Source organism: Dipodomys merriami, unplaced genomic scaffold (assembly GCF_024711535.1).
Source record: "Dipodomys merriami isolate MVZ:Mamm:240054 unplaced genomic scaffold, mDipMer1.0.p SCAF_718, whole genome shotgun sequence".
Classification (NCBI taxonomy): Eukaryota; Metazoa; Chordata; class Mammalia; order Rodentia; family Heteromyidae; genus Dipodomys; species Dipodomys merriami.
The window spans coordinates 215,762-242,226 of NW_027206311.1; the positions used below are offsets into that span (position 1 = coordinate 215,762).

General features: G+C 49.2%; 1 protein-coding gene across 9 annotated transcripts in view; it reads right to left on the reverse strand.

The window, feature by feature from the left end:
• Positions 1 to 26,465, reverse strand: part of LOC138818135 (rho guanine nucleotide exchange factor 2) — a 70,358-nt gene that overhangs the window by 19,927 nt on the left and 23,966 nt on the right. For 3 of the 9 annotated variants that reach the window (XM_070009052.1, XM_070009049.1, XM_070009050.1), the window contains 5 exons: positions 23,769 to 23,807; positions 20,562 to 20,679; positions 19,927 to 19,969; positions 18,750 to 18,843; positions 911 to 1,055 (listed from right to left, as the gene is read on the reverse strand). In XM_070009052.1, coding sequence (XP_069865153.1) covers positions 911 to 1,055; positions 18,750 to 18,843; positions 19,927 to 19,969; positions 20,562 to 20,679; positions 23,769 to 23,807 — 439 coding nt within the window. Of the gene's footprint in view, positions 1 to 910; positions 1,056 to 1,276; positions 1,428 to 11,662; positions 11,765 to 11,988; positions 12,184 to 18,749; positions 18,844 to 19,926; positions 19,970 to 20,561; positions 20,680 to 23,768; positions 23,808 to 26,465 lie in introns of those variants that run through there. The other 6 variants (XM_070009048.1, XM_070009051.1, XM_070009054.1 and 3 more) reach the window with 6 other exon arrangements.

Below are 26,465 nucleotides of genomic sequence, written 5' to 3' on the forward strand. Positions count from 1 at the left end.
CACCTAGTGTCTCTGGATCAAACCTCCGCTTTCCACCTGCTCTCAAAATAGTAATGCCCGCCTCCCCAGTTCCCCTGGCAACAAGCTTCCGGACTGGGTATTTTGTCAAGTCTCTAGAGGAATCTAGATGGGGGTTCCCTCCTCATCCTCCCAACTCTAAATGGAGCAGTGAGAAAGAAGGGAGGAAGTTCTTTCTGGGTTTCTTCTCCATAAACCAAAGGGATTCATTTGGAAGCTAGGAAATTCATCCCGTTGGTCAGCAGCCAGTCATAATGCCTCCAATCCTGTTCTAATCAAAGGCAAATAGTTGCCATAAATTTGAGGGAGCAGGCCCGAGCTAGAGCCTTCTGCATAAACAACTTCAGGAAGGAAGGGATTTCTGGCTGACACTCCCTCATGCACGGGTCCTTTCTTACTGTCTAGACTAGAAATCTAAGACGGTGTTCTAATCCCATCTTGTCCTTGAAAGGACATGATTTCAGACTCTACCCACAAGTATCAGAAAGGAAAGGACAATGGAACCCTGAGGTCCTGAATGTCCAGTTTTGCCCAGCAAGATGGACAAAGCCAGCTGTGAGGCTGGCAGCTTTCCCCAGCTCCTCTCCCACCACTTTTCACACACAAGTCCTCCTCCTCCTGCAGTCAGTTCCCCTCAGCAGCTGTTCAGGGAGCAAGAAGGCTACCCCGCGGGTGACAGCTGCAAAGAGCCATTCCAGCTTTTCTCATCCACATCCCCAGCTAGACCTGCTTCTGCCACATTCCAATAGCCACCACCCTCCAGAGGAAGGAGAATAAGAAAGAAGCATCTGGTCCTGGCACTTGGGCTCAGAGGAGAGCTTCCCTTATGATCCAGGGCGGAAATGACAGGTTACAACTGGTAGTCACCAAATCTGTTCAGGGGACAACTTACTTGGGCAGATGAGGGCTTCCTTGGCTGTGATGCTCTTGTTACAGGCATAGCACATAGTCATGCCCGAAACTGAGATGGTAGTGAAGAGGTGCCCATTGGTATAACGGGCGTCCTTGGCTTCCTTCATCTTCTCCTTTTCCCGGTTCTGTGGAAGGGATGCAAGAAACAGGAGGTGAAGCTAGGTGGCATCAGGGTGCCTGGAGTCCAGTCACAGGTTGAGGGCAGAAGCAGAGAAATGCCTGCTTGCTGAGCTGGAAAGACCATTCTCAAAACAGCCTGCAACAAGGTGTCATCAGGGGCAGCTGTCCAGAAGTGAGCAGGCCGAGGGAGAGCCAGGTGCAAAGGGCTTCTGGACCCCTGACCTACCTGGCCCCTGCGGCTGGGCTGCCTCCTATTGCCACTCATCTCCCTGGTTCTCCGATCTCTGCGTCCTCACTCTACCTCCTAGCCTTAGCTCTGCTCGCCCCCGGGCTGCTGTACGCTCTTCTCTGTGCTGGGGGGAGTGGGGGGGTGGGAAGATGCGCAAAGAGGAGGGAAGAGCAGGCAAAGCAGAGGGTGCCAGCTCACCAGCGCTTTCCAATCTATGGGAGTTAGCTCCTCTCATAACCATGACAACCAGTGTTAGAGCCGCTATCTCATGGCAGTCACAGTGGCAGTGGGGGGGAGGGGGGAGGCAGGAATGAGAGGGGCAGGAGTTCCCTCTAATAATGGCTGAAGGAGCAAAACACCTCAATGGCTACCCTCAACTTAGAGGTCAGGTCCCCCAACCTCTAACTCTTCCACCCACTCTCTCAGCCAAAGCCTCTGTTTGGAAGGCAGCATGTCTCCCATTGACTTCTAGATAAGGGGAGCCTCATTCTGACCTCAGGTCAGTCTTCCTCTCTGGCACCTTTAAGGAAGGAAATCAGCCAGCAGGCTGGGATGTCCTAGTGGAAAAGCTCCCTTGCAAACAAACTTATTCCTCTCATATTCCTCTTCAGAGACAAAACCTGTGGAAGCTCCAGATTGTTCCTCATCCAACTGGTCCTGGTCTCCCACATCCTTTCTACCATCTACGCCATCCATCAGTATTTTTTTTTTTTTTTTGGTTGGTCATGGGGCTTGACTTCTGGGCCTGGGCACTGTCCCTCAGCTCTTCAGCTCAAGGCTAGCGCTCTACCACTTGAGCCACAGCGCCACTTCCAGTTTTCTGGTGGTTTATTGGAAATAAGAGTCTCACAGAAGCTGGATCCCGGTGACTAACACCTGTAATTCTAGCTACTCAGGAAGCTGAGATCTGAGGATCATGGTTTAAAGTCAGCCCGGGCAGGAAAGTAGTCCAGAAACTCATCTCCAATTAACCACCAGAAAACTGGAAGTGGCGTTGTGGCTCAAGTGGGAGAGCACTAGCCTTGAGCTGAAGAGCTCAGGGACAGTGCCCAGGTCCAGAGTTCAAGCTCCACGACTGATCCCCACCAAAAAAATAAAAATAAAAAAATAAATAAAAAACAATTGACCCTCCCCCCCAAAAAAAGTCTCAGAGACTTTCCTTCCCAGGCCAGCTTTGAACTGTGATCCTCAGATCTCAGCCTCCTGAGTAGCTAGGATTACAGGTATGAGCCACTGGCACCCAGCCGCATCCTTCTCTTGATCTCCATGGAGATAGGACACACTCCATATATGTTCCTTCCCAGCCTTTCCTCTGTAAGCTTTCTACCAGCTTCTTCTGCTTTCTTGACCTCTTGTCAGTCCCTACTTAAGCCTGAGCTTCTGAAACAGCGGGAGGTGAGATGGTGAGGACATCATTCTTCCTCACCTCTTCTAGTACCTTCCTCAGTTGTCACTTGAGGTTTCTTAATTTTCCCTCCATTCTTTTTCTTCTTCTGTCATGGTCCTAGGGCTTGAGTCAGGGGCCTGAGCTTTTTTTTTTTTTTTTTTTTTTGGTCGGCCATGGGGCTTGAACTCTGGGCCTGGGCGCTGTCCCTCAGCTCTTCAGTTCAAGGCGAGCGCTCTACCAATTGAGCTACAGTGCCACTTCCGGTTTTCTGGTAGTTTATTGGAGATAGGAGTCTCACAGTCTTTCCTGCCCGGGCTGGCTTTGAACCACGATCATCAGATCTCAGCCTCCTGAGTAGCTAGGATTACAGGCGTGAGCCACCAGCGCCCAGCTGGGCCTGAGCTTTTTTTGCTCAAGGCTAGTAGCACACTACCACTTGAGCTACAGCTCCACTTCCAGCTTTTTTTAGTGGTTAATCAGAGAATCTCAAAGACTACGTTGGAGCTGGCTTCCTTCAGTGATTCTCAGATCTCAGATCTGGCTTCCTGCTTCCCTCCACTCTTAAAGGACATAAGGCAGTTCTAGAAGCAGACCACTCTTTTCAAGGTAGCCCTGCCTCTCAGAAATCAAAACAGCAACCATCTGGGTGCTGGTGGCTCAAGCCAGTAATCCTAGCTACTCAGGAGACTGAGACCTGAGGATCAAAGTTTGAAGCCAGACCTGGCAGAAAAGCTGTGATACTCTTACCTCCAGTTTACCACCTGCAAACTGGAAGTGGAGCTGTAACTCAAAGTGGTAGAGTGCTAATCTTGAGAAAACAAAGCGGGGGGGGGGGGGAACCCTCAGGAATATAACACCCAGGCCCTGAGTTCAAGCCCCATGACCAACAACAACAGAAAAAGAACAACTGAGGCTAAGGATCTGAGTCCCAGTGGCTGGGACCTTGGGACAAATAATTAGAATTACAACCCAGTGAGGCCATAAACCAGTCCTGACCACAGCTCCAGCCATGCTCAGGGCAGTTACACTAGCAGTCAGGGGTTGGGGGAGGGGAGAACAGTGGCCTGGTGCCTAAGGGTAGAAAAGGGAAGTGTGCAGGGTCTGAGTCAACAACTCAGGGGCCAGAGGGCACTGGGCTGCAGTACCCTAGGTTTCAGAGTGTCCTGTGACTTTAGGCCTCAGGGTGTCCTGGTACCCAAGATCCTTCTCTAGCCCCTCCCCTCCTTAGCTTAGAGTGGCTGGTGGATGTCTGACAAGGAACAGAGCTCAGAGGCTTGCAGGTCTTTTCCTTATCTTTATTCTCTTCATGTACCCTCCCCACCCCCTTGTTCTCTCTCTTCCCATCACCCAGTTTTCTCTCCATGTCCTCTCTTCTGAGCTCAGGCTCTCCCTCCTCTGCACCTCCACCTCTGCCTTCCTTTTCTCGGCCAGCTTTGCTTCAGCTCTGGCTTCTGCTTCTCCTCTGCTGCAGTGAGGCCCTCCCTCTCCTTTTCCCTGCAGGCAATTCCTCCTTTCTGCTTGGGCCTAGCTCAGGAGCTGAGCTGACAGATTCTAGAACTCTGTCTAGCCTTCTTGATACTGCAGCCTCCCTTTTTCTCCACTGGTACCTAACATACCCGAATCACTAGAAACATCATTGGTCTAATCTTAATCTATTTTGTGCCAAAGTATAGGTCTTTAATCAATGCAATGTCTTTAGATCAAATTCTCCTGTAGGACCTCAAAGACCAAGTCCAAAGAGCTGGGCACACACTGAATGTATGAGCAATTATGACATCTGAATGAAAAGAAGCAAGCAGACAAACATGAAAATAGCAATACAATCAAACATGCCCGGAAGGATCACTCCAGAGGGTAGTGCTACAGATGGCCAGAATGCTGCTACAAGAACCCTTTTTCCACACACAGCTGGGCCCCTGGCCTCAGCCTTGGCCTCTAATTAATTTCCTGAGGTAGGAGACCTCCATCCTCCAAAATTCACCTATCAGGCCAGTTCCAATAGGAGTAGCAAAGGGAGAGAGAGGCTTCAGACAGCTAGAGAAGGGGTTCTCCAGTTCACTCCTGCCCTTTGGCACAGAAGCGGATATAACCCAGGCACTCGGGGCCCTGCCTCCTCCACCTCCCAACACTCACCCTGTCTTGAAGTGACCCCCTCTCTAGGTGGGCCAGCAGCGGGCAGCAGCCACAGCAGCAGCACATCCCAGCATGGGCACTGCCCAGCAGCAAGCAGCCCTGGCACTGCCTAGCACTATTGTTCCAGAGGTGGCCTGTGCCCGCCCCAGGGCTTGGGCTACTGAGGATGGAATAACACAGGGCCTGCTTACCAGGGCTGCCTGCTCAAAGATGGGGTGCTGAGGCTGGTTTGGTTCTTTGTCCTACTGTTTTCTATTCTAGGTAGTTTATTATTTTGTTTGTATCCGTCCTGGGGCTTGAACTTAGGGCCTGAGCACTGTCCCGGAGCTGTTTTGCTCAAGTATAGCACTCTACCACTTGAGCCACAGCTCCAGGTTAACTAGAGATAAGTGTCTTATGGACTTTGCTGCCCTAGTTGACTTTGAACCATGAACCTCCTATCTCAGCCTTCTTGAGTAGCTAGGATTACAGGCATGAGCCACCAGCACCCAGCTTCTTTTAAAGTATTTGTTTGTTTGTTTTTTAAATTACATTGGTTTCCATTTAGCAAACAAGACAATCCTTAACTTTTATGCCCCAATCTATCTATTCAGAAAAGGCCAAATACAGCAGGTATGGTGGTAGACATCTAATCCCAGCTACTTAGGAGGCTAAGGTAGGAGGATGCTAAATTTGAGGCCAGCTTGGGCAACTTTGCTAGACCTTGTCTCAAAATAAAATTTAGGAAAGAGCTGGGGGGGCTGGGAAGTTGGCTCAGAGGTAGAGAGCTCCCCTTGCATGCTTAAGGCCCTGGGTTCGATTCCTCAGCACCACATAAGCAGAAAAAAAAAAAGCCAGAAGTGGCACTGTGGCTCAAGTGGTAGAGTGCTAGCCTTGAGCTGAAGAGCTGAGGGACAGCACCCAGGCCCAGAGTTCAGGCCCACAACCGGACCCCCCCCCAAAAAAAAAAAGATTCTCATGGACTTTCCTGCCCAGGCTCACTTTGAACCACAATCCTCAGATCTCGGCCTCCTGAGTAGCTAGGATTACAGGTTGAGCCACCAGTGCTCAACTAAGCCACATTCCCACTTCTTAAAAATGCATCTTGCCGGGCGCTGGTGGCTCACGCCTGTAATCCTAGCTACTCAGGAGGCTGAGATCTGAGGATGGCGGTTCAAGGCCAGCCCGGGCAGGAAAGACCGTGAGACTCCTATCTCCAATAAACCACCAGAAAACCGGAAGTGGCGCTGTAGCTCAAGTGGTAGAGTGCTCGCCTTGAGCAGAAGAGCTGAGGGACAACGCCTAGGCCCAGAGTTCAAGCCCCACAACCGACAAAAAAAAAAAAAAATGCATCTTAATGTTCTCAATCAAAGAAGCTGAGCCCGGCACCAGTGGCTCACACCTGTAATCCTAGTTACTCAGAAGTCTGAGATCTGAGGATCAAATTCAAAGCCAACCTTGGTAGGGAAGTTTGTGTGACTTATCTCCAATTAACCACCAGAAAACTGAAAGTGGCACTGTGGCTCAAGTGGTAGAGCACTCGCCTTGAGCTGAAGAACTCAGGGATAGCACCCAAGCGCAGAGTTCAAGCCCCACAACTGACAAAGAAAAAAAAAAAAAAAGAAGAAGCTGAGTATGGTAATGTGTTCCTATGATCCCAGACAGATCAGTCTAAACACAACCTGGACAAAAGCAAAACCCTGTCTCAAAATAACCAGTATAAAAAAGGGTTGAAGCCGGGTGCTGGTGGCTCATGCCTGTAATTCTAGCTACTCAGGAGACTGAGATCTGAGGATCTCGGTTCAAAGCCAGCCCGGGCAGGAAAGACTGTGAGACTCCTATCTCCAATAAACCGCTAGAAAACTGGAAGTGGTGCTGTAGCTCAAGCAGTAGAGCACTCACCTTGAGCGGAAGGGCTGAGGGACAGCGCCCAGGCCCAGAGTTCAACAACGGGCAAAAAAAAAAAAAAAAAAGGTTGAAGGGCTATAAGTGGAAAAGCAAGTGACAGCACAAGGGAGGTCCTGAGTTCAAGTCTCAGGACGAACACCAAAAGAGGGTTGAAGGCATGGCTCTCTGGCAGAGCACCTGCCTAGTAAGCATGAGGCTCTGAGTTCAAAGGCCCATCACTTCATAGTCCAAAAGCTCCCCACCATGCTCAGAGGCTCTTCCTGCTGGATCCAACCGTCTGCTGTCCAGCATGTATGGTCACTGTGCCTCTTCATTACAAACCTTTTCCTGTTCACTGCCTTTATCTATGCCACTGTTACATCATGGATTAAGTGAATAAAGACTATGAACCCACCTGCACTCTAACATAATCCCTCACTTACAATAAACATAATCCCTCATTTACAATAAGCACTCAAGCCGGGCGCTGGTGGCTCATGCCTGTAATCCTAGCTACTCAGGAGGCTGAGATCTGAGGATCGCGGTTCAAAGCCAGCCCGAGCAGGAAAGACCGTGAGACTCCTATCTCCAATAAACCACCAGAAAAGCGGAAGTGGCGCTATAGCTCAAGTGGTAGAGCGCTCGCCTTGAGCTGAAGAGCTGAGGGACAGCACCCAGGCCCAGAGTTCAAGCCCCACGACCGACAAAAAAAAAAAAAAAAAGCACTCAATACATGTTAAGAAAGAAAGAAAGAAAGGAAGAAAGGAAGGAAGGAAGGAAAGACATGGGATCTCAGCAGCACCCATTCCTTATGGTGGTTAACTGGAGATGAGTTTCTGCGGACTACTTTCCTGCCCGGGCTGGCTTTGAACCATGATCCTCAGATCTCAGCTTCCTGAGACAGGCCTTCCTCTCCTGTCACTCCTTTTCTCCCTCTTCCTAAAGTGTTCCCAGTCCTATACTTTTATTTCCTTTAAGCATAAATCATAAGAGTAACCTATATCATCCTTCTACTCAGATCTTCATCATTGTGGGGAAATAACAGGCTCGGGGCTAGGAAGGTGGCTCAGTGGTAGAGCGCTTGCCTTGCATGCATGAGGCCCTGGGTTCAATTCCTCAGTACCACATAAACAAAAAAACCCGGAAGTTGCTCTGTGGCTCAAGTGGCAGAGTGTTAGCCTTGAGCTGAAGAGCTCAAGGGACAGCGCCCACGCCCAGAGTCCAGGCCCCATGACCAGCATTAAAACAAAACAAAACAAAAGAAGAACAGGCTCACTGGCTGACTGCTGACAGGTTGAAAGGTTCCCCTTCTCTTCTGTCCACCTTGTTTTCCTGGCCAAGAGAGTAAAACAGTGACATCCATGAAGGACAAGGCCTGCCAAAGCCTGGACCTTATCTCCTGTGCTCCCCAGTGGGCTGCAGAACCTGGCAGAGCCATCCAGGGGAGTCAGGGCTTCTCCCAACCCAAGGATCCTTGACGGGGTCCATTGGCTCCTGAGTCATTTATGGCTCAGCTGTGGATAGCAGGGGTGCAGGGTTACTGGCACTGAATCATAGGGAATGAATGAGCTATAGGACTGGGAAATGAAGAGGGAAAGGGCTCCTGACAATGGAACTTGAAAGAGGACCTAGGAATGGTCCTGGCCAGGCCTTGCTCCTTTAGGAGCTTCCAGGGACAAGATGAAGGCAGGAGGCTGAGAAAGTGGCCAAGTGGAAGAGAAACAAACAGCAAAGCCAGAAACCACACAGAAAACCATCACAGAACACACAAAGGCACTTAATACTTGTTAAATGAATGAAGAGAAGACACTGGTCTTAGGGGGTGGGCACACTGGTAAAGGAGAAGAGGGATGGCTAAGAGCTATAGGGAATAAAATCAGGCTAGAGACTCAGAGATCCAGGCACTGTGGATGCCAGCCTGCCCAAACCCAGATGGCCACACCTGTCCGGCCAAGAGACAGACAAGCAGAAAGAGAAGGAGGGAGAAAGATGCAAACAGACAAGCATTTGTGCAAGCGAACAATAGCTGTGCCAGGACTCCCTGCCCTCCTGGCACAAGGCAAGCTGGCTGAGTTAGGAGGGGGCAGCTGCTGCCTGCAGTCCTCCTCCCACCCTCCCCCAAGGAGACACAAACAAACCCAGAAGGGTCCAGCCAGCTTCTCTACCAGCTCCAGAAATCCTGACCAATCCACTCACTCAGTTTCTACAAGATACTTCAAATCAGAGGCTGAAGCTAAGAATGGAACCACTTCCTCACATCCAGAGAGCATGAGCCCCCTAACTTTGGTGACTATGGTTTCAAGCTAGAGTAACCCAGAGTACCACATGCAGGTAACATGCACACATGGGGTTCACATTTAGATAATGCCCCCTCCCTGATCCAAGATCAAAGCTGCAGAGCCTGTGGGACTGAGATCAGACCCCTCTTTAACTCCTATGCTTGCCCCCAGCAGATCCCTCAGTGACTTTGTTAAACCTTCCCCATCCTGCTTCCTCTCCCTCCCTCAATTCTTTCCCTAACCTTCATGATCCCTAGAATCCTCTTCTATGTCCACAAAAGCTTCATCCTCCAGGGACACCCCCAATCCCTCAAGTCTCCTCCCAAACTGTCAGCCCTCTCCACTCCCTCCTGGCTCCTCTCCGCTACTCTTGGCCTTGCACACAAAGCCAGCCACCTCTCCAGGGCTCAGAACAAAGACACAGTCTCTCTCTCCGGTCTCCACTCCACCTGCCCACCACACACGCCAATGCTACAGTCCTGGAGATTCTAAGCACCCTCTTTGCCCCTGGCCTCCAGAGTCATCCCTCCATCTCTGGCCCTTGCTTGTCAGAAAGGGACCCTTTGTTCTGAATAGGAAGAGAAAAAAAAAAGGGAAGAAAGAGCAAGAAGGCGAAAAGACAGAAAGGGGACCTATGGGCTTTGGGATTTGAGGAGGTAGAGAAGCAGAGCAGAGAGAATTGAGGGGGTGGAAAACTGAAGACAGTCTGGAAGACTAGAAATGGAGTGAAAAGCAAAAGGAAGCATGAGACATCCTATGAAGCGGGAAGGAAAAAGGGACAGGTTATACTTAAATTCCTCCTTCTATGAGGTGAGAACTAGAGTGGGCTTGGGGCATCTAGCCCCAGCCCTGACCCATCTGCCTACACAGGTAGCAGGAGAGACCATCTTCCTCAAAGAGTCTCATTTCCAGCAGGCCCCCTCCACTTTCCACCACCGTATAAAAAGAAAGGAGACAGCTGGTGAGCTTGGGGGGAGGGGGAAAGAGGGGATCCAGGGTTTGTTGGCTAAGAATCAACTCCCCCCTTCTTGTAACCACAGCCTTCCGGAGGCAGCCCTCCCCTTCCGACCAGCCCAAACTGACAACCGCCCTCCTCCTGTGGCCTCCTGGCCCTCTCAGATCTACCCACTCAGGCCCCCCAGATGGGTTCCCCAGTCCCCCCTCCATGTCCAGCCAGGGTAGAAAGTCGAGCCATGCATGTGGATCCCTGTTCCTCCACTAGTAAAAAAGAAAGAAAAATATAAATAGAGGGCAGGAGAATCCAGGTATCTGGCCTACCAGCTCCGCCATTAATAGAGAAAAGACCCCAGTTTTTGCCCTCCAAGAAGCTCTCGCTATACCCCCTTCTCACCAGGTCTGCCCCCTCACCAGCTCCCCCATAGCTTTCCTTTTTAGGGTGGAACCCAATTTCCGTGGTTTCAAAAAGCCTCTCCCGCCCCCCTTGGCTCCGCTCCAGGGTCTCAGCTCAAACGGTTGAAAAAATAAACAGACCTTGGAAGCCGCGGCCTGGCCTGGCACAAGGTTGCGAACAGTGTCTGCGCCCCACTGTTCCACCACACTTCAGTCATTTCACCCTGGCCCTCTGTTTGTCTTAGGCATCATTCAAATCCCTGGTTGTTTTCTCCTTAGCCGTATCTAAGCCCAAATCCCAAAGGAAGCCTTCAAACCTTATTCCCTGCCCCCAACCCCACCCCCACACTGAGATGGCCCCTCTCCATTAAACATCAAGACAGGTAGCCTAGCAAGGAACGAAAAGCAAGATGGAAGAGTGGACTTTCCATGCCCTGGAGGGCTCCAGAAAGGTTCGGCTCCCTTGCAGGAAGGTGACCCAGCCAGACTGGCCACTAAGCAGGGGCTGGACTCACAGAAAAGCCAGAGATTAAGATGAAAGCAGCTCTGGGCTGGGTCCTGGCCTTCTGGAGAACAGGGGACAATGTGGGGGCCCTGAGGAAATGGGAAGTGCTCTCGGTCGGCACCACCTTCCTCTCAGCTCTCACTTATTCACTGGTCTGTTTCATCATTTCCTGGGGGCTGGGGTGTGGAGAGGTCATGGAATTTGGGACTAAGGCTGGGTACAAAGGAAAATAATGGATATTTGCAGAGGAGTAGCCTAGAGGTCCTGATGGTTGTGTGTGTCTGTGTTCACCCAATCATACATCCAGACTGGAGATGACAGGCAAGAGATGATAAAATGAGCCCAGGGAGGTGGGAGTGGATCAGCCTAAGGGTTCTGGTGGTTTCCGGCTGAGAAAACAAGGATCCTGGAAGCTGGTGGGGTAGGTGGGGGACTGGGGACCAGCCTGTGTCCCAGGGGTGCTGGAGAGGAAGGGCAACGTACGTACCAGCTACACAAAGACCTCGGCTCTCTTCACCTGAGGGTGAAGAAAACCAAAGCTCCTGACCCCAGCCACCAGCCTACCCCGAGGGGAGAACTGAATCACAGCTGGAAAGTCCATTTGCGACGAGAGGAGGAGCTGACTTTTGTCTTGGAGGGGTGGTGGGAGGAAGCTGGGAAACCACCCCCTCCCGCCCCCTCCGGTGGGTGGCGGGGACAAAGGGGGAAACGACCGAACCCGCGGCTAGGGTTTGGGGGGTGGGGGGGCACCGCCAAAAGCAACCCGGCAGGACCCGGGAGCAGAAAAGGGGGGGATGCCAGAGAGTTTCCACCGTTCCGACCCCCCAAGACACACGCCTCCCTCTTCCCGCTCCGTCCCTTACCAGAGCAACTTTCTTCCGAGCGGCTCAAAACGCTCCAGTCTCACCGGATCGAGGCCACCAAACCCCAGGTCCGCCCTCTCCCGGTCCCGGCGCAGAATCCGCGCGGCAGGGGCGGGAGGCGCGGGGCCGGTCGCGGGCTCCCCGGCCCCCTCCCCACTCACCCTCAGTCCCCACCCACCCTCCCGTCCCGCCGCGCGCTCGCGCGCCGCTCCGCCCGGAAAGCCATCGCGGAGCGTGGGGGGCGCTGCCCGCCGGGGTGCGGGGGTCGGAGGGCACCTGGAGGCCAGCGGCGGGGGCGCGGGGCGGGCTCGCGGACCCCAGCCCACCTTGCTCGCCAGCTCTTTGCTCCGGTCAATCCGCGCCCGGGTGAGAGACTCGATCCGAGACATAATCCTAGGTGGGCCGCGGGGAGGACGGGGCGCGGACCCAGGCGTCCGGCGGCGGCGGGGGGAGCAGGGGGGGTCCGCCCCGCACGCGTCGGTCTCGGGGACAGGAAGTCTGACTCCCCGCGCCCGGCACCGAGCGAGCGAACGAGCGAGCGCCAGTTCCTCAAACCCTTGTCTCCTCCCCCCGCCGCCCGGGCTCAGGAAGGGGGGAGGCGGAGCGCAGGGAGGGAGGGCGGGGGACCGGCGCACGGGACAGGACGCCGGGGTGGTTGGAGCTGCCAGGAGAAGATCTGGGGTGCCCCCGCACGGGTTTGAGGGCCCCCCCCTGCGGGTTTCCCCTCTTGCATCTCGGGGCGCCCTCTAGCCCCAGGCAGCCGCCTCGTAGCCGTGCGTTTCCTTAAACCCCACTGGTGCTTAGTCCCGCAGTCCTGGCGGACCCGAGCGCTTCCCTTTCCCCTCCCCCTTCCCGCCGCCACGGACCGAAGGATTCCATCTGCCCCCCCCCCCCACGGGGAACCTGGGATCAGTTCCTTCCTGGCTTTCAGGGCCCATCAAAGCAGGCCAGGACTGACTGACACTCCCCACTCCCCCCACTTTTACGATTGGGGGCAGGGGTAGCAGAGAGGGAAATGACAGAACTAGAAGCTGGGTATGTAGTAGTTGTGAAGGAGAGGACTCACAGAAGTAAAATAATGGAGAGTATTCTCCCACAACCCTCTGCCCCCCTCCTCCCTTCGGCCCTTCAGTTCTTCTGGACCACACAACACTGCCCATCTCCTCCTAACTCCGCCTCTGCCAGCTACTTTGGTGGATGAAGAAGGTAGGATCTGGCTATCCTTCCAGAGGCTAGGAAACTCAGGAAGTCCCGCCATGTGTCTAGCCTCAGTTCCCTCTGTTCTAAATTAAGCTGGAACCAGAAGACCAGGAAACAGCCTCCCAGAATCAAGGAGTGATCAGAGCACTTCTTGGGTCTCTCTTACTCTGAGGAGGAGGGTGAGGTGGGAGCATTCATCTTTCTAGACCTTTTGCCCCAACCTGAGCTGGAAAATTCTTCCTCTAAACTAACTGTAATCACTAGCATTGAAATTCATTTCCTCCCCTGAGGCCTCCCATTTCTCTGTAATACCAGAACCTTAGAGAGCCTTAAGATGGGACATTTAAGTTGTAGGTTTAGGGGGAAAAGGGAGGCAGAAAAGGCCCAACCACCCTATCAATCCGGGTCTAGCAGCTCCAGGCCCAGATTAGTGGCAGGTCCAAGCTGCAGGTTTCAAGCCCAACTCAGCACTCTTATAGGTGCCAATTTTAGCCTCTGCCTCTATTTTAGGCTCCACTGCCTCACCACTGGGTGAGCTGGTTGGGCTCCTCACCCCAGCACCACCCCCACACTGCTCCTTTGCCCCCCTTGCCTAGCAACTTTCTTTTCCTGCACCCATTCTTCTGTTGATGATCCTTATATAACAAAGGGCAGAAGAAAGGAGAGCAAACAAGCCAGGCCCAGTGAATGCTGAATAACAATTAGAAGCAGAAAGGACTTTCCCAGGTCAGGACTGGTTCCTTCAGGCTAGCACCTGCCCTGGCAGACCTATGGGAAAGCCCTAGGAACTCCACAAAACCAGCCATCCTGAGGTTCCTGGCTCCCCAACTCCAGACTTACCTCCCCACAGTGGTCAGCCAAAGTTGAGGAATGTACTAAATTTAAAAACAGACAGTGAGACACTGGGATTCTGGCCTCATAGTTCCACCCACTGGGGACCTAGAGACCTGGGTTAGGCTGGGACCTCAGCTTTTCTCCCAGGCCTGGATGCTGAAAGCTGAAGACAGAATTTTAAAGAGCCAAACTCTGCCTGCTTATCTAATAAACCAACTTGATTCCCAGTCTGAGAGTCTTTAGTAAAACAAAACAAAACTCAAGTTAGATCTTCAAAAAAAAAAAGACTCCCAATCTCCAACTACCCCCACCCCAACCTTCAAGCTGCTTTCCATACCATTTGTTTTTTTTGTTTGGTTGGTTTTTTTTGTGTCCGTGCGTGGGGCCTGAACTCTGGACCTGGGCGCTGTCCCTCAGCTCTTCAGCTCAAGACTAGCACTCTACCATTTGAGCCCCAGCGCCACTTCCGGCTTTTATTCTTTTTGCTTATGTGGTGCTGAGGAATTGAACCCAGGGCCTCATGCATGCAAGGCAAGTGCTCTACACTGAGCCACCTTCCCAGCCCTCCAGCCCATTTGTTATCCTGAGCCTCACTCTTTGCCCTCTAGTTAAAAGGAAGAGGCCAGCACCAGTGGCTCATGCCTGTAATCTCAGGAGGCTGAAATATGAGGATCATGGTTTGAAGCCAGCCTGGGCAGGAAAGTTCTTGAGACTTGTATCTCCAATTAATCACAGAAAAAGCCAGAATTGACGCTGTGGCTTGAGACAGCACCCAAACCCTGACTTCAAGCCCCAGGATTGGCCACAAAAAAAAAAAAAGGAGGGGGGAGTGGAAAACTGCTCTCTACCTTTAAATGTTTAATCTGCATTTACTGAGCTAAGCCTGCAGCTGGACTCCCATTTTCATTTTCTGTATCCTCTGGAGCAATGAATACTTTCCCTTGGGTGTCCCCCACTTTCCTAATCCCCTTTTTCATTCCAGCTCTCACATCACTTCTATCCAGTGATATTTTCCAGATTTTCAAGAAATATTATTTTAGGTTGATGGCGGTAGACGAAGCTACTTGATAGGTAAAGATCAGGAGAATCACAGAAAAAGGCCAGCCCAGGCATACTTAGCAAGACCCCATCTCAAGCAATAACCCCGGTATGGTGGTAAGTATCCCCAGACATCCAGCTATGCAAGAGTCCATAAAATAGGTGGATCAAGGTCTGAGGCAAATCCCAGGCAACAGTGACAAACCATGCCTGGCGCCGGTGGCTCATGCCTGTAATCCTAGCTACTGAGGAGGCTGAGATCTAAGGATCGTGGTTCAAAGCCAGTCTGGGAAGCAAAGTCCATGATACTCTTATCTCCAATAAACCACTAGAAAACCAGTCGTGGCACTGTGGCTCAAGCGCTAGAGCACTGACTTGAGCTGAAAAGCACAGGGACACCGCCCAAGCCGAGTTCAAGCCCCACAACCGACCAAAAGAAAAAAAAAAAAAGAGACCATATCTAAAGCACAAAAGGGCTAGAGGTATGGCATAAATGAGTAGTATAGTGCTTGCCAAGCAAGCACAAAACCCTGTGCTCAGGGCTGGGAAGGTGGCTCAGTGGTAGAGCGCTTGCCTTGCATGCATGAGGCCCTGGGTTCAATTCCTCAGCACCACATAAGCAGAAGAAAAAAAAAAAGCTGGAAGTGGCACTGTGGCTCAAGTGGTAGAGCGCTAGCCTTGAGCTGAAGAGCTGGGGGACAGCGCCCAGGCCTAGAGTTCAAGCCCCACGACTGGACCCCCCAAAAACCCTGTGCTCAAATCCATTATGGAAAGAAAAAATAAAAAAGAGAGAGAGGGGTAGAGGTAGAGAGGAAGAAAGAGAGACAAAAAGGAATTAGATATACAAAGCCAAAATTTCCTCTAGAATCTAAAGTAGCCACAATCTTTAGTTTGTTTAACTAGACAAAATACACTCCTCTCATTTCGGTGCTAGAGAGGACGCCTCAGGTAAGGACCTGGTTGCTGGACGCTTAGCCAGTAAGGGAGCAAAGGGCCTGCAGCTCTGTGTACCCAAACTCCACTCTGTCCAGAACAAGTCTGCTTTCCTTCTGATTCTTCTGCACCTTCTGCATTCTGGGAGGGGGTGTTTATCCAGCAGAGACTAGTGGATAAAAGCTGATTTGCTGAGTGACTGAGAGATGTAGAGGCCACATAGAAAGGAAGCCCCACTTCATATTGGCTGTAAGATATTAGATAAAGAGCCCAGCCTTAAGTTTATGTGTTCTGTGAAATGGCAATTAAAAATACTTGATCCAGCCGAGTGCCAGTGGCTCAAGCCTGTAATCCTAGCTACTCAGGAGGGTGAGATTTGAGGATGGCAGTTCAAAGCCAGTCCAGGCAGGAAAGTCTGTGAGACTCTTATCTCCAATAAACCACTCAGAAAACCGGAAGTGACTCTGTGGCTCAAGCGCCCAGGCCCAGAGTTCAAGCCCCAATGCCAACAAAAACAAAACAAAACAAAACAAAACCTTGACCTTTATTGGAGTCAATATAAGAAAGTGTCTGGATGGGGCTGGGAAGGTGGCTCAGTGGTAGAGTGCTTGTCTTGCATGCCTGAGGCCCTGGGTTTGATTCCTCAGCACCACATAAGCAAAAAGAAAAAAAGCTGGAAGTGGCGCTGTGGCTCAAGTGGTAGAGCGCTAGCCTTGAGCTGAAGAGCTGAGGGACAGCACCCAGGCCCAGAGTTCAGGCCCCAGGACCGGACCCAAAAAAAACAAAACAAAACAAAATAAAGAAAGTGCAGGACCGGACCCAAAAAACAAAAAAAAAAAAAAAAAAACAAAGAAAGTGTCTGGTCAATTACAATGCCAGTCAAAGAGGTAGACGGGAGCACCTCCTCCTCTCACTACCTTCCTGCCTGACTGGCTCTCCAGCCCCACCCTGATGTTTACTTGCTAGGCCCCCTAGCCTGAAGTGGGCACAAGAGGAGGAAGAGATATACACATTCATGAGGTAGGAGGGAGGCGACCAGGGCTGGCCAGAGAGAAATAAAGACAGGCCCAGAACAAGTTGCAGAAAGGCCGAGAGGGACAATATCCTGACTTACTCTGCCTCTTTCTTCTCCTCTATTTGAGCTTCAAAGCCTCTACCCTGCCGGGCGCTGGTGGCTCACGCCTGTAATCCTAGCTACTCAGGAGGCTGAGATCTGAGGATCGCGGTTCAAAGCCAGCCCGAGCAGGAGAGACCGTGAGACTCCTATCTCCAATAAACCACCAGAAAACCGGAAGTGGCGCTGTAGCTCAAGTGGTAGAGCGCTCGCCTTGAGCTGAAGAGCTGAGGGACAGCGCCCAGGCCCAGAGTTCAAGCCCCACGACCGACAAAAAAAAAAAAAAAAAGCCTCTACCCATTAGCAAATGCAGCCTGGTCAGAACGTGGATGGCTCCCCGCCCCCCCACTGCTGTTCACCACACTGGAGGAAAAGAAGGGTTCTCTTAAGACTCTCCTACCTTTAACTAACAGTCTGTGGGTAGGGTGAGCTTGAACCCCAAGAGCTCTGTGTTTGTTTTCTAGAGATCCTTCCTCCAACTGACAGAAGAATTCTTTGTCTCCCCTGCCCACAGGCCAAACTGCCACATCCAGTGGCTTTAAAATTCCCCACCTGCTCCTGAGACATTCAGAGACACACCAGCTCATGCCTTTCTCAGACCCAACTTATCCATGGCCTGTGAGAGACGGTGCTAACAATGGACCTGCTTATATCTCTACCTTCTTCCACCCACCCACCGCAAGGCAATTTTGGCTTAGAAGAAATCCCAAAAGCCGGGCGCTGGTGGCTCACGCCTGTAATCCTAGCTACTCAGGAGGCTGAGATCTGAGGATCACGGTTCAAAGCCAGCCCGGGCAGGAGAGACCGTGAGACTCCTATCTCCAATAACCACCAGAAAAACTGGAAGTGGCGCTATAGCTCAAGTGGTAGAGCGCTCGCCTTGAGCTGAAGAGCTGAGGGACAGCGCTCAGGCCCAGACAGAGTTCAAGCCCCACGGCCGACCAAAAAAAAAAAAAAAAAAAGAAATCCCAAAGGAGGGCCCTGGCCTTGAGATGGGGTAGGAAACCCAACTAGGAGAAAAATCTCCTGACTCCTGAATAGGATGGTATCTACTCTGAGGATTCGTCTCGAGGCTAGGAGACCATCCAGGTTGGAAAACATGCATATGTGGGGCAGCCATGAGAGGTAAAGTAGTAGTTTGTTCTGCTACTAAATAGTGCACCGTCTGCAAAAAATAAAGTGGAAATGAAATGAATTTGGGCTGTAGTCAGAGCTCCTGAACTCAGCAGAGCTGAGGATTGATGACAGAAGGGAGAGCGGTGTGCCTTCATTTCCTTGGATCAGAACGCATAGGGCCACACAGGCACCATGTGCATGTGCTTCATAATCACATACTTTCCCAGCTTCCACACCACCTATGGTCTTATTTCAACTCTTTCAGCTGTAACACCCACCCATAAAATTATGAGTGTAAAAGCACTTTGCAAACTAATACTCTATGAAGAAGTAAAAAGTATCACTGTAATTATTATCATTATTCTGTCCAACAGGCAAGATTTCTGCTGCCCACCTTTTAACTAGATGAGGTCTAAAGTGAGGGAGGGCTAAGCCATTCTGAAACTACTGAGGCTTTTGGCCCATTTCCTCTTGCAGCTGTTCACAGCTGGCTGAGCTGGAGGCATTGGGGGGGGGGTGGGCAGCAGGGTGGGAAGCAAAGAAAAGGTAATTTACTGAGCCACAGACATATTAGTTTGGAGATAGAATGTTCTCTGACTATTTGAGTCATCTCCCTGATTCTCTAATAGGGAGAAGCTAGAGAGGGGTGGCATGGAGAGATGGGAAAGAAAAGAAGCTGTGGCGCTGTGGCTCAAGTGGTAGAGCGCTAGCCTTCAATTGAAGAGCTGAGGGACAGCATCCAAGGCCCAGAGTTGAAGCCGGAAGACTGACAAAAAGAAGAAGGAGGTGGGGGTGGGGGGAAGCAGGGAGGCCAGCAGGTGTAGGCCTCCTGCTTCCCAGGCTAACTCCTACCTTGGTTTTGCCCGTCATGCTCAAGAGGAAGCTGAAGGTCCGCCGCAGGGAAGAGCCTGCCCAGACACCTGAGTCCCCTTCCAGCTGGCTACAGCTGCAGAGAGAAAAGGAAGTTGTGAGGAGATGGGAAACAGAGTTAGAAAAGAAGAAAAAAGTACTCCCAGAGAAGCAGAGGATGACAGGCCCCTGACCTGCAGAGGGGCTGGAAACAGGAGGAAAGACTCTGAGAAAAAAAAGATGAGGGACAAAAGGGAGGAAAAACCACCTCTACCTCCTAGAGCTTCCTGGATGTGAACACATCAGCTTTCCAGGCCCCTCTATTTAAGAGGAAACTCCTCCAGGCCCCTCCCAGACACATTGCAGACTCCCCTTCCTACCTAATCCAGGCTCCAGATGGGAGGACCCAAACTCCTTTCTGTTGCTCTCCAACAGAAGTGGATGGGGTGAGTTCCCTCCAGGGGGGCATTTTCCCCTCTCCAAACAAGAGCCCTGTGTAGACCCTTGCTGTTTGGAAAGAGGCTCTGGGCCTACAGCCAATAAAGACTGAATTTCCTGGGATTTCATCAGCCCCATCCCATGAGCTAATCCCAAACTCAGAGCCAGAAGGATGTGTCAGCTAGAGATTTTTCAGGACCACAAATCAGAGCTTGATATCTTAAAGGGCCCATTACTTGCTCTCTCTCATGGGCAAAGTTAGAGGGCTGTCTCACTCTAGTGAATCTTCAGCCACTCATGCCAAACAGGTGCTGATTTTGCATGCTTATTTACATAGTTACTGGAACTCCTTTCCTGAGCTGTGTGCTTTAGGCTCTGCCCTCTTCTGGGACTTCTCTTCTCATTGGTCATTTATCTGAGTCATCCAAAACCCATCCATAGTCCTTGGTCACTACCTCTGTATAAGGCTGTCAATCAGCTGATCTGCCAGCTCACCTTTGTGTCATTAACAACAACAAGCAACTCTCGCTCTTCTATTTCTTTTCATCCCTTAATCTCTCCTCCATCCCAAGGATGAATTCAATGCAGCTCGGGGAGAAGGATCTCTGATATTTAATCCGAAATGTTCAAGAAAATAGTGTTTCAGGAAGCGGAGAGACCCTTGGGACTACAAAACCCCATGGCCTAGACTCATCTCTCCTCCCGCATCTAGGCCTGTGAACAACAAGTCCCCCAAACTCACCGTTTGCTGAGATCAGTGCAAGAGGAATGGGACAAATTCCCTGCTAACACAAAAGGAAAAGAAAAGTGTCCAGTTAAAGCCAGACAAAAGCGCCCAGGGCTGCCTCCCCCACCCCCTCCACCTGGATCAGGTTCCCAGGCTGCAGGTGCATGTGACGCCATTCCTGAGGGCGGGCACTGGGGAGCAGGGATGAAGGGCGGGGTCTGATCAAGGCAGAGCTGAAGAGCTTAGGAACCAGGGTTACATGAAAGGTACTGGAGCCTGATATTTTAGTCCAACTTCAGTGAACGAGGAGGGTTGAGGTTTCACAATGAGCTCCCAACACTCCATCTTGAAGACAAGATGCATTGCAGGAAAATGACCTCCATCTCTGGTGATAGTTGATTTAGAAAGCCTCACTCTGTCCCATGTTCCCAGCTTTTCATTGGCAGGAGAGTGTCACAAGGGCCAAACCCCAAACTTAAGACCTTTTCTCATTTGAATAAAGGCATTGGTGGGGGGGGGTGGGGATGGTACCAAGGAAGGGTAGGTATAAATAATGTAGGGCATATGGACATTAAATAACTGGCTTTGAGGACTAGGGATGAGATGGGCTGGGGAAAGTGCCACCACTACTTTGCCCCACTTTTACTCACCATCTGAATTTGAGTAGTCCAAGAGGTAACTGATGTTACTCATGGAAACAGACTTGGAAAGCATGCCAGGGGTCGAGTGGTGCAAAGAGCCAGCAGGTGGGTGACAGGAGCTCTGACCCTAGAACACATCAAGAGTCCTCATACCAAGGTCATGCTTTGCACACCCTCCCACTATGTTCTTTCATTTTCCCACTGCTTAGCCCTTCTTTAAAACCAGACCTCCCAATCTTGGCACTAGGAGCTCATGCCTGTAATCCTAGCTACTCAGAAGTCTGAGATCGGGCTGGGAAGGTGGCTCAGTGGTAGAGCGTTGCCTTGCATGCATGAGGACCTGGATTCGATTTCTCAGCACCACATAAACAGGAAAAAAAAAAAGCCGGAAGTGGCGCTGTGGTAGAGTGCTAGCCTTGAGTTGAAGAGCTGAGGGACAGCACCAAGGCCAAGAGTTCAGGCCCCACGACTGAAAAAAAAAAAAAAAAAGAATCTCAGAGACTTTCCTCGGCTTCAAACCATGATCCTCCTATCTCAGCTTCCTAAGTAGCTAAGATCACAGGTATAAGCCACCAGTGGCTGGGTTTTATTCTTTCTTCTTCTTTTTGAGACAGGTTTGTTAGCCTTGAACAATGATCCCAGCTTGGCCTCCTTGGTCTCTCAAGGGCTGGGATTACATATATTGTGCCCCCAAACCTAAATTTTTTTCCTCTTCCTCCCCCCTTCCTCCTCTTCTTCCTCTTCTTCTTCACCATTGTCATTATCTTCTTTTCTATTTTTTTTTTTTTGGGGGGGGGGGTCTGGTCGTAGGGCCTGAACTCTGGCCTGGGCAAGAGTTCAGCTCAAGGCTAGCACTCTACCACTTGAGCCACAGAGCCACTTCCGGTTTTTTTCTTTTTGCTTATGTGGTGCTGAGGAATCAAACCCAGGGCCTCATGCATGCAAGGCAAGTGCTCTACCACTGAGTCACCTTCCCAGCCCAAATTGCTTTTATTTATTTATTTTTTTTGGTCGTGGTGTTTGAACTCTGGGCTTGGGCGCTGTCCCTGCACTCTTCAGCTCAAGGCAAGCACTCTACAGATTGAGCTACACTGCTACTTCCTCTATTATTATTATTATTTGCTATTTTTTAGTTTAAATTTGGGGCCCACTATTATTGGGCTTGAACTCAGGGCCTGGATGCTGTCCCTGAGCTTTTTTTTTTTTTTTTGATAGCTCATGGGACTTGAACTTTGGGCTTGGGCACTGCCCCTGAGCACTTCAGTTCAAGGTGAGCACTCTACCACTTAAGCAACAACTCCACTTCGGGTTTATTGGAGATAAGAGTCTTATGGACTTTCATACCCTGGCTGGCTTTGAACAGTGATCATCAGATCTAAGCCTCCTCTGAGTAGCTAAGATTACAGGCATGAGCCACCAGTGCCTGGTCCTTGAACTTTTTTGCTCAAGGCTGGGGTTCTACCATTTGAGCCACACAGCCCTTCTTCTGGTTAATTGAAGATAAGAGGCTCTCGAACTTTTTTGCCTGGGCAGGCTCTTTCTTAACCTCCTAATTAATTAGATTATAGGCATGAGCCATGGGTACCCAGCTTATTATTTTTTTAACCTATGTGTGATTACAGGGTGTTTGCTTCCTATTTTACTGTATAGTAAGGTCTCTGTGTTTCATTTTGCTAAATTGAAAATAATCTCTGGAAAAAACAGAACTCTAGGGCTAGGGGTGTTACTCAGTGAGGTAGTACAGTCAAGACCTGCATGTAAGTTTGATCCCCAGAAGGATGAAAAAGTAAAAAGATTTTTTTTTCTTTTTTGGTAGGTCATGGGGCTTGAACTCAGGGACTGAGCACTATGCCTGGGCTTTTTTGTTTAAGGCTCACATTCTACCACTTTGAGCTACAGCTCCATTTCTGGTCTTCTGGTGGTTAATTGGAGATAAGAGTCTCACAGACTTTCTTTCCCAGGCTGGCTTCAAACCATGATCCTCAGATTTCAGTCCTTTTTTTTTTTTTTTTGCAGTCCTGGGGCTTGAACTCAGGACCTAGACACTGTCCCTGAGCTTCTTTTGCTCAAGACTAGCACACTACCACTTGAGCCACAACACCACTTCTGGCTTTTTCTGTTTATGTGGTACTGAGGAATCAAACCCAGGGCTTCATGCATGCGAGGCAAGCACTCTACCACTAAGCCACATTCCCAGCCAATCTCAGCCTCCTAAGTAGCTAAGGTTATAGGCATGAACCACCAGCTCCTGGCAAAAAGATAGTTTTAACCTATATAATAATGAAAAGACTTTGGGAAATAGCCAAAGTGATATTTCAAGGACAATTTATAGCCTTAAATTGTCTAAATTAAAAAGTTTTAATAGTTGAAAATTAGCTTTTGTCAACTTAAGAAGTTAGAAAAAGATCATTAGAATAAGCCCAAACAAAGAAAATTTGCAGGTAAAAGCAGAAGCTGGCTGCCAATTGCTCACTCTTATAATCCTAGCTATTCTGGAGGCTGGGATATAAGAATTGAGATTCAGAAGCCAGCGCCGGTGGCTCACACCTGTAATCCTAGCTACTCAGGAGGCTGAGATCTGAGGATCTGGTTCAAAGCCAGCCCGGGCAGGAAAGTCCGTGAGACTCTTATCTACAATAAGCCACTAGAAAACCAGAAGTGGCACTATAGCTCACTCAGTAGAGCGCTCTCCTTGAGCTGAAGAGCGCAGGGACAGCGCCCAAGCACAGAGTTCAAGTCCCACAACCGACAAAAAAAAAAAAAAAAAAGAATTGAGATTCAGAGCTAGAACAGGTAGAGAATTCTCAAGATTCTTATCTCCAGTTAACCAGCAAAAAGCTAGAAATGGACGTGTGGCTCAAATGATAGAGTGCCAGCTTGTGTGAAAAAGCCAGTGAGAGTCTAAGACTCTGAGTTAAAGCCCTAACACTAGCAAATAAATAAGTACAGAAATCAATGAAATGGTAAAAAGACACAAAATAGCATTAATAAAGCAAAGAGTTATGCTTGAGAAATAGGCAAATAAACTTGTAAGCCTCTGGTAAGAATGACAAAGACAGAGAGAAGTCAGAAATAAAATTTCAAATAAAAAAGTAGACATAACTACATAAAGAGCAACAGTTAAAAAGAGAACACTGCCTACCAACCTCATGCCCTTAGTTTCAAAATGCAAACAAAATAAGATTAATTCTTATAATGTATGGATATATAACTTACCAAAACTGAATCAAGAAGAAAGAGAAAATCTGAATGGTCCTATCAAAGAAATGGAATCAATCATTAATCTTTCTGTTAACATAACGAAACAAAAATATCAGGCCAAAGAGTTTTGGACAGATCTTTCACGATCAGATCATATGAACATAAATTCATTGAGTTGGAGAAAACAAAAATTAAAATTCTCCAACTGTCCCTGCATGAGAAGTATAACCTTAATTCTAAAACTCACATGGACAAAATAACCAAGAAAAAGTATGGGCCAATGTCTTTCATAGACATGAAATACAAAAATCCTTAATAAAATTTTAACATTTTAAATGGTCACCTACTATTTGCAGCTTCTACTAAGAAAGATTATTTCTTCATTCTTTCACTCTGGCCTGACCTGCGACTATGATGAACAGAATGTGACAGAAGTAGCATTATGTGAATTTTTTTGAGCCTTAGTTTCAAGAAACCTTAGCATTTTTCTCTTAGAATACCATTTCTGCTGGGCACTGGTGGTTCACACCTGTAATCCTAGCTACCCAGGAGGCTGAGATCTGAGGATCACAGTTCAAAACCAGCCCTGGCAGGAAAGTCTATGAGACTTTTATCTCTAATTAACCACCAGAAAACCAGATGTGGTGTTGTGGCTCAAAGTGGTAGAGAACTATTCTGGAGTGAAAAAGCTCAGGGACAGTGTCCAGGATCTGAGTTCAAGCACCACAACCAACTGAAAGAAAAAAAAATTCCACTGGGCTCAATGCTGGCTCACACCTGTAATCCTAACTACTCAGGAGGCTGAGATCTAAGGAACATGATTCAAAGACAGTTGTGGTAGGAAAGTCCAATTAACTACCAGAAAATGAAGTGGAGTTGTGGCTCAAAGTGGTAGATTGTTAACCTTGAGCAGAAAAGTTCAGGGACAGGGCCTAGGCCCTGAGTTCAAGCCCCACACTGACAGAAACAAAACAACAACAACAAAAAAAGCCATTTCTATCTAAAGAACCCTAAGCTAGCATTCTAGAGAGCCATATGAATAAGAAGCAAGATATTGTAACTTAACAACTGGCAACTTAACAATTATTCATAAACAACAGTCTTATTCAAGCTACTGGAGGACTGCAGTCTCAGGAAGTAGCAGAAGAGCCATTAGCTAAGCTTAGCTCAAATTACATACCCATAGAATTGTCACCCATAAAAGTGTGTTTTTTAAGCCACTAAGTTTGGAGTTGCTTTATGACATAGAAACAGATAATTGGTACCAAGAATAAAAGTCAGCAATGCCTTAAAAAAAGAAAATACAGGGGCCAGGTGCCGGGGGCTCACACTGTAATCCTAGCTACTGAGGAGGCTGAGATCTGAGGATCACAGTTCAAAGCCAGCCCGAGCAGGAAAGTCCATGAGACTCATTTCCAATAAACCACTAGAAAACTGGAAGTGGCACTGTGGCTCAAGCAGTAGAGTGCTTGCCTTGAGCTGAAGAGCACAGGGACAGTGCCCAAGCCCAGAGTTAAGCCCTACGACCGACCAAATAAAAAAGAAAAAGAAAATACAGAGCTGGGAAGTTGGCTCAGTGGTAGAGTTCTTGCCCAGCATGTATAAGGCCCTGTGTTCAATATCTCTGCACCACATAAGCAGAAAAAAGCCAGAAGTGGCGCTGAGGCTCAAGTGGTAGGGCGCTAACCTTGAGCTGAGGAGTTGAGGGACAGTGCCCAGGCCCAGAGTTCAGGCCCTATGACTGACCCAAAAAAAAAAAAGAAAGAAAGAAAAAGAAAGTACATCTTTTTTATTTGTCTTTGTGGTGCTGGGATCAAACCCAGGACCTCACATATACACTGCATTACACCCCCAGCCCTGAAACACTAGTGGTCTTGACCAAGTTGCATGTATCCTGATATTACAAGAATGATTTGACATGAGAAGATATTTATAAGTATACCTCAATCACATGTTAAAAGAGAAAAACGTAAATGTCACAGTAAATGTAGAAAAGCATAGGATAAATGTAAACATTCATTCTAAAATCAAAATGATGGCAATTAGAATAGTAGGAATTCTCTTTGATCTAATAATATATTTCACAGCTGAGTGATGAGTAGCTCTTTGAGCTATAGTGCCACTTCCAAGTGATGATGGCTTCATGTCTGCCATCTTAGCTAAGTAGAGGCTGAGATTGTAAAGATCATGGTCAACCAGGACAGAAAATCTGCAAGACTCCATCTCAGTAAAAGAAACTTAATGTGGGCTGGGAAGGTGGCTCAGTGGTAGAGCGCTTGCCTTGCATGCCTGAGGCCCTGGGTTCGATTCCTCAGCACCACATAAGCAAAAAGAAAAAAGCCGGAAGTGGCGCTGTGGCTCAAGTGGTAGAGCGCTAGCCTTGAGCTGAAGAGCTGAGGGACAGCGCCCAGGCCCAGAGTTCAGGCCCCATGACCGGACCCAAAAAAAAAAAAAAAAAGAAACTTAATGTGAAGATATGTATCTGTCATCACAGCTATGACAGGATGCTTAAAAGAAGGAGGATCAAAATCTAGGTGAACACTTAGGCAGGAAGTAAGACTATCTCAATAATAATCAGCATGTAAAATAGAACAAGGCAACTTGATATATGGACCACAGGACAAACGAAATTGAAATAAGTTCATTAAACATATACAAAACAGGATTAATGTTCGGAATATATACAGAACAAATTTAAAACAATAGAGAAAA